General features: G+C 39.3%; 1 protein-coding gene across 2 annotated transcripts; it reads right to left on the reverse strand.

Moving 5' to 3' along the window:
* Window positions 1-49: 49 nt before the first annotated feature.
* mat1a (methionine adenosyltransferase 1A) lies at window positions 50-6,919 on the reverse strand. 2 transcript variants are annotated; one of them, XM_063874488.1, is made up of 10 exons: window positions 6,655-6,918; window positions 4,648-4,725; window positions 4,367-4,489; window positions 4,176-4,288; window positions 3,543-3,686; window positions 2,929-3,054; window positions 2,758-2,850; window positions 2,481-2,663; window positions 2,219-2,352; window positions 50-1,518 (listed from the first exon to the last, which is right to left on the reverse strand). In XM_063874488.1, the coding sequence occupies exons 1-10, from the start codon at window positions 6,719-6,721 to the stop codon at window positions 1,416-1,418; spliced, it is 1,164 nt and encodes a 387-aa protein (XP_063730558.1). In that variant the 5' UTR covers window positions 6,722-6,918; the 3' UTR covers window positions 50-1,415. The 2 variants fall into 2 exon arrangements, with proteins under 2 accessions (XP_063730558.1, XP_063730559.1); XM_063874489.1 differs by lacking the exon at window positions 50-1,518 and having other exon boundaries at window positions 2,215-2,352; window positions 6,655-6,919.
* Between the last annotated feature and the right edge of the window lie 1,030 nt (window positions 6,920-7,949).

Raw genomic sequence — 7,949 nt, forward strand, 5'->3', positions numbered from 1 at the left:
CTGCACGTAGCTCTTATCTAGCGTGATGTATAAATGGGCGATACATCCATTTATCTTTCATTTTCTTTATTGTTTAATTATTTACATTGTCCAGTTTCTCTTCCAACAGAGTCAACACAGATCAACACATTAAATAGAAAACAATTCGGCCGTAAAAGAAAGCAAGGGTTGTTTCACTAGCCACGAAGTCCTACACCTCTGCAGACATGACGTTTTGAGGTGAGTACTGTTCACACTTCCTCAATCCCATCAGAAGGAATTAATTGGATTAAATACTTTTATCAAGCAATCGCGAAAGCTGACTTAAAAATCAATGTTCAAAATGCCTTTTGGAGAAATATATTTTTACAAACTCCCTTCTTTATTTTAAATCCACGAAAGACGCTCTCAATCCGCAATGAAGGGCTGCAGAGAACATTGAGAGATAAGTGAGTTATGTATCTCAAAGATAAAGGAGATCTGCATCTACACCAAGGGTGTCAGATATTATAAAATTGCAAAACTGTAAGACATCAGTGGTGAACTAAATGCTTAGTCTCAACAGTGTGCAGCCTGGTAATCCACTGCAAAGAGAAGAGACTGATTAAGACTTCACGTGTTTGGTTAAAATAAGTCACATCCATAAACTCTTTGGGCAGCCGGCCTACAGGTAAAACAAAAATAACATTTAAAGATACAAATCAGCCGGGCAGTTTGTGGCTGAAAGGATGACAGAAAAGAAGTGCACTGTGAAAACCGTATGGCTATTTACTGATTGTAACATAATGTTGAAGAGATCAGAGCTCTCCACGTTTTAATGACCTGGCTTGATGTACAACGGTGAGGGTAACAGTGCTAACAGCTGTAGCACACATTACAAATTAAGACTTAGAAAAGGAATTTTACAGTCATGACAAAAAGATTACATTTTCTCCTAAAGCTGAGCCTTTTGTTGAGCAAAAATAGTATATCCATGATGGTCACTGATGAAGTATTTGCTGTAAATAAAGCACTGAGGTTGTTTCTGTACATCCTACTAAAGGAACATTTGCAGTTTTGAGGTAAAACCCTGATCCTAGTGGGTTAAAAATATTTATCTTCAGCGGATTTTATTTGCTGCTCCTATACCTTACTACGGAAGATCTTTGACTAGCGATTGTACCCATATTTATAAAGCACCAATAATTCGATGTTCAAGGACCCGGGAGGAAAGGATTGGTTACTGAGATGTCCTCTGCATTGTCTGTCTGCTCCATATGTTGTTTGCCTACAACAACTTCTGCATAATGATATTCCTCATCTCTTTTAATCTTACTTATCGCTAACTTTGGCTTTAGTTCTTCCTATTTAAAAATGTCCAATCAGTCGAAGGAGCTGTTAGCCGTAGCCGAGAAAGAGGCGCCACGTTCAGCCTAAAAGACGAGCAGGTGGAATATTTAGTACACAAGCTTTTTAGGCATCTCCCAAGTAAACTCTGGTCGACCAAAGTGGCCGTAGGAGGCTGTCTGCTGGTAGATGGGCCTCTTCAGGTTCAGTTCCCTGTAGAGGAAGAAATGTAACATCAGAGGTGAGAAGACAGTAAGCAAGTCACAGGATAATATCTGGATTGTTTTTGTCATTTTATGTATGTAGTTCTGGCTATGATCATCTGAAATTAATTTGTATTTAAGATTGAAGAGACATTTAGCCATGAGTGATCTGGAGCTTGTTATTGAGTTTTATGATATTGCGAATATTGCATTAATGTTTTTGTTTTGTGTTGATCCGTGCAATTAAATCTATGTAGGGAAGGGCATTGCAAACTATCGTATGCTAAACTTGTTTAGGCGGGGGCTCATTACCATTTAAAGCTACAGATACAGAATTAGCTATTTTGAAACAGGGCTGAAACAGAGGGGTTTATGGCATGCTACAATGCATGATCTGTTTGGTATTTCAAGCCAAACACTTCATGATTTGTATATATCTGAGACCTATAATATATTGTTGAAAAAAGTATAATAGGGCACCTTTCAATTTGAACATGTTCAGCTCGTGGCCCCTAGTGGTAGTAGAAAAAAATGCACAGCACCGGAATAACGCATATTTATTGTCAAATGTTGCTACAAACAGGAACCTAGGCCATCAGACGTTATTGAAATATGCTAAAAAATCAACTTGGGGGTGGTTACAAATGTAGCAGCTGGACACTGTCTTGCATAAGAAAGATAGGTCATATAGGTCATATAGTAATGTTTACCTGACAATGACTCCTGGCCGCAGATCAAAGTTCTTGTTGACAATCTTCAGCAGCTCTGACTCTGATTTCTCAGAGGAACCGTAGGTGAACAAGGAGATGGACAGAGGATGTGCCACTCCGATAGCATAAGACACCTGGAACACACCCAGAAAGGTAGATAGAAATGTTTCTATCAGCCCGTTTATGCTTCAAACACCACATCTACAGCCTTTACTCCCTAATACATTGTTAGATGGGTGAATAAATTAAGCTGTATGCTCACCTGAACCAGAACTCTCCTGCACAGTTTAGCTTTGACTAGAGACTTGGCGACCCAGCGAGCAGCGTAGGCAGCGGAGCGGTCCACCTTTGAGAAGTCTTTGCCGGAGAAAGCTCCACCACCATGTGCACCCCAACCTCCATATGTGTCGACAATGATCTTCCTGCCTGTCACACCAGCATCACCCTGTTGAAGGAAGAAGATGAGAAAAATCAGTCCAGACTTCTTAAGTGCTTGATTGTTTTCTGGTTGAAGTAAACAGCTTTTGTATGATGTTCACCTGAGGTCCTCCAATGACAAAGCGACCACTAGGCTGGAGGTGGTAGATGGTCTTGTTGTCCAAATATTTAGCAGGAACCACAGCAGTGATCACCTAAACCAATCAATGCAACATTAAAACCAAAGACGTGCTTTCAGCAGAGGCCGGTTAGGTGTGCTTATGAGGCTCTACCTTCTCCTTGAGGACCTTCTTCTGTTCCTCCAAAGTAACAATATCATCGTGCTGGACGGAGATTACGATGGTGTGAACTCTCTTGGGGATCACCGCTCCATTCTTCTGTTCATAATGTACAGTCACCTTTGGGACACACATGAAATCAAAAGTTGGTATGTTGGAATTTATTATAATTACTGACAGATCTGTAGTTTTCTCTCCGTTTTTACTGCTGCTATTTGTTTTTCTTTGCAGATCCTCACCTGAAACTTGAATGAGAGCTTGACCTGATATCGTGTGATACCCCCACAAAGGTGTATTTGCATTTGCAAGGTACCTACAAAGTAAATTCCTTTATATTTCTTTGTGAATAAATATGTGAGCTAATCCCAATGTGAGCTAAAACCAAACCTCTTTTAATATTCAACCTACCATCTCTTGACTGACTTTATAACAACTTATATTGACCAGCAACACAAAGGCATTATACAAGTCAATGTTTTTCTTCTGCTGGCACCAAGACAAATTTCTCGAAAGACACCCAGAGTAGAAACAGTAGACTACTACACAGAAGACATACTGTATAGGGAGGAAAAATGTTGCAGGTGTTTTAATACAACACATAAACTCACCTGTGTTTTAGAGTCAGGGCGCAGCCAGGGGATGGAGCCGTTGCGTCTGAGTTCAGCCATCTTTGAGTTGAGTTTGTGAGCTAAGACGATGGTGAGAGGCATGCACTCCTCAGTCTCATCTGTGGCATAGCCAAACATCAGACCCTGCAGAGAGAGAGAGCGAGACAGCACACAAAGATCGTCATCTGAGGGAAATAGGAATCTTCAAAAAAAACGGGGAAAAATAGGCTGACATAATAAATGAAAAGAGCACTCATGTATGTAAATAGGTTAAAATAAATGTAGTGCTAAACAATTACCTGCATTTCAGTTATGTAACAGTAGCATATGTGGTTCCACATTTCATGTTTTAAACCTTGTTTCCTATGCAGTGGTTTATGTAGCTCTAGTTCATAGTATTTCTTTAGGCACAAAAAGTGCCTACCATCCATGTTTAAAATGTGTAAAGTGAAAAAGTTGCGCTTCTTTGCTCCTCATGCAGTTCAATTAATGGGTAGCAGTCGCTATTATCCCCCAAATATGGCTGACTTGCTGTCGCTGATTTCATATTCCCATTCCCTTCTAGCTTGGCATTGTTGAATTTTATTTTTCTGTAGCCTAGTAAGCTATTAAATATTGTTATTATTATTGTACCTGATCCCCCGCTCCAATGTCCTCCTCCTGTCTGTCAATGTGGACGCCCTGAGCAATGTCGGGACTCTGCTGCTCCAGAGCCACCAGCACATTACAGGTCTTATAGTCAAAACCTGCAGAAGGAAGGAGAATGAAAGCTGACACACAGAGCATCTTTTACCCTTATTTTTTTTCATTTGTTATTCTCTCACCTTTGTCAGAGTTGTCGTAGCCGATGTGTTTGATGGCGTCCCTCACCACCTTTTGGTAGTCCACGTTGGCCCGGGATGTGATCTCTCCACAGAGCAACACCATGCCAGTCTTACACACCGTCTCTGTCAAATCAATCAACACATTACATACGTGTTTAACATTTTTGTCACAATCCATAACTAAAGACAGATAGAAATTAAAAAACACCATAAATGTGTTCTGCTCGTTTTGACTCTAGTTGAATTGTATTTGATGGACACAAAATATCTCATATACTCACCACAGGCCACTTTGGCATCTGGGTCCTGCCTCAGGTGAGCGTCCAGGACAGCATCACTGATCTGGTCACAGATCTTATCTGTGGAAATCAAACAAGCAGTAAACAAAAAGTTTAGATTCAGAACAGTGTGATTTTTATTTAATATTGCTGTGGAAATTCTGGGCCAGTTTATTTGAGATGAATTTGCTTTTTGAAGAAATAATTCCAGTATTTGAAAGATTGAAATAAACACATATAGAAGCATTATTACATTAAGTTTAGCAGATTTTTTTCTAAAGGTTTAATGCTTATTTTTCAAAAAGGAACATGTTGGATTTGAGTGCAGCAGCAGGATAATGCCTCACAAACCACTCCATTCATCTTTCTCTCGGCCCTCCTGCTGAAGCAATGCAACACACGTGTTACATCAGAAACAACAACAAACACGTGGTTACATCGGCTCAACACAACCCTGAGAACCTCAAAGTAAAGCACTCATATTCAAATGTTGAGTAATCCAAATGTTTTTATTGTTTTAATCTTGATACTGTAGGTTGAATTTGCAGATTTTTGCAGGTGTATGTCTACATGTGTTTGATCCCAAAAAGGTTCTCTATCTGTGGGAACATCCCAGACCTCGAAGTGTTATCAAACCAACGCTGTGTGCTGCAGCTCTCCACCAACGCCAGACGTCTCTGTAAATGTGCTAAAAGTGGGATGTAAAGTGTTAAACCTCTTACCTCTATCAATAACCTGCTTGGTTATTGAATGACTTTGTAACCTTCTGCTAGTAAAAGACATCTGAAATGAACAAAAGGGATGTTGGTCTTGCTGGTCACCATGCTTTCTAGAAAAATAGCCATCTGCTCAAAGCTGTTTGACAATCTAGCCTAATAGATTTTTGGGGTTTTGGATTATCACGCATTTCTGTTTTTCTTTACATTTCATATCCCTGGTAACTAGGTCTTCCACTTCACTTCCAAATCTTTCATTGAATGCCGTTTTTTAAATCCTAAAAGACTCCTAGTTGTGTCTACTCGTAGATCTACCGAGTACAAGTATGATATCTACACACACTAAAGATGAAGCCTTCTATTTTGCCATGTTTCAAACATTTTCCTAATAATTAATAATGAATAAATTGGTGTAATTAATGTAATTGTTTATCCTTTAATCATTTGTTTTCAATAATTGGAGCTCAAAGTTGTCATTTTTCCTGTCAGTGTCTGTAAAGCTGGCCACCTGTTTTTACTCTGCTGCGTTTCCTGATTATCGATTTAGTAAAGGGGACTTTGTAACATATTTGTGAAAGGATTACAACACAAGTTGGGGCTGGTCTAAAAGGACAGTTATATGTTGACAAAAACATCTGCTACATCAATCACAATTAGACGGTTACACACCAAGTTGTTAATATGTATATATTGCTAATAAATGCTAAATAGGGGGAATTAATTGTAAGAATAGCCAACATATAATTGTTACTTTTTGGACTGAATGGCATGAGTAACATTTCATTTTGACAAGGTAAAGGCTGACAGCTTTGTTTTGTTGCAGCATTGTACATGCATTTTGGACTGACATGTGTTATCAACATGCCAATTGTATCCCAGCACACCAAAAGAGAGATGCTTTTACTCCAGCGTGTAACCTTACACAACCGTCACACACATTTATTTCCTGCTGCCCATAAGTGAGAATGAGAGAGAGGGGCACTAAACACATGTTGCTGTGAATGGAATACCAACCATGCTTGGAGTGAGAAGCACTGTGGAGCTATTTTGGTCTTGATGTCTAACTTGTGTAATGTTTATTTGTATACATGTCCTTATTTGCCGTTTTAGTAAAATGATAAACCTACAGTATTTGTCTGTGTACAGAAAAAGGTAAACGTGTTTGAACTGTTATTAAAACAAAGTGAAAAGGCATGGCCGAGGTGTGAAATATCATATAGTAAACACTTTCACACGCTTTAGTTTCAGTGTCCCAGTTTCACCCAAGTGTAGTTAAAGTTGATTGGAGACTCACCTGGATGTCCCTCTCCTACGGACTCCGATGTGAACATGAAAGAGCCATCGTCCAGGCTGTCACTCATTTTTTCTGCAGGGCCAGGTAGTCAGCAAGACTCTTAGGGAGAAAAGTTTCCTCAGTTCCTTCCACAAGCAGTTCAGAGATATCTGAAGGTGCTTTATATTCCTGCTAGCTCTTCTTTTAGAGAGAAATTTAATAAGAGAGGCAAACAGCCCTGCAGCCACTACAAAGTCTATTTTACAAAACTCCACGTCTCTGTCCACATGGCCCAATATATATGGCCAAGAGACACACACACACACACACACACACACACACACACACACACACACACACACACACACACACACACACACACACACACACACACACACACACACACACACACACACACACACACACACACACACACACACACACACTTTTGTGAATCCATGGGACAGTCCATGTCCAGGGGGGAGTGGATGATGGGAGGGTTTTCACAGCTTGTGGAAACTGCCTGTTAACCCCTCGTGTACAGTATGATGCTTCAGTGTGTGATTATTGTCATCACTTTTGCTTTCAGCTCTGCTTTAGTGTGGATGAAATGTTGTATGGGATCAGGAAGACCTTAATTAGGGGGGTCCCCTCCCCCGTCACACACTGGGACATCTCTGTCTGGGACTCGGCCAGGTCAGGGCAGCCTATGGACAGAGGGAGAGAAAGGTTGTTGTTATCAACTGAAAGAAAAATGATGCAACTATTCCTGTTTACATTATGTTCTGGGCATCGTTAGCTTGTTCATTACATATTCAACTAGAAACCATGACATGAATGTAAAACATGTAGAGCTAAAACAATTAGCTGTTGGTTAATTTCATTTGGTAAAATGGTTTTAGATTTGACTGATTTCTTTGGTCTAACATTAATGTAAATTGTCATGGGTAACTTACAATATAAAGTCACTTCACTTAAATGAAGTACATTTTTAGGTAATGTGTTGTAATTAAGTGCCTCAATTTAACCTCTTTACTGCATTATATTTTAAAAAAAATTGCATTAAAAACTGATGTTTACTTTTTTTATATGTAATTGTTGTTAAATGCATAATACTTTGGAACTAATCAACAATATGATCAACTATAGGTTAAATAAATGTCTTGAAGTTAAGAGTACAATATTTCCCTCTGAAATTAACTGGAAAGTAGTTCAAACTATTTCAAATGTGTACTTCTGTACAGTACCATGCATTTACTCACTTTCCATTACTGACCGTAATTACATTGGGAGCAGACAGTCACCTGTTGTCTAAA

The sequence above is a fragment of the Eleginops maclovinus genome, chromosome 22, assembly GCF_036324505.1.
Source record: "Eleginops maclovinus isolate JMC-PN-2008 ecotype Puerto Natales chromosome 22, JC_Emac_rtc_rv5, whole genome shotgun sequence".
NCBI lineage: Eukaryota > Metazoa > Chordata > Actinopteri > Perciformes > Eleginopidae > Eleginops > Eleginops maclovinus.

Coding starts and splice junctions, on each gene's coding strand:
- mat1a (XM_063874488.1), bottom strand. CDS start 6,721: ATGAGTGACAGCCTGGACGATGGCTCTTTCATGTTCACATCGGAGTCC. Junction 4,490..4,647: donor AGATGCCAAAGTGGCCTGTG/GTGAGTATATGA, acceptor TTGATTTGACAG/AGACGGTGTGTAAGACTGGC. Junction 4,289..4,366: donor CTACGACAACTCTGACAAAG/GTGAGAGAATAA, acceptor TTCCTTCTGCAG/GTTTTGACTATAAGACCTGT.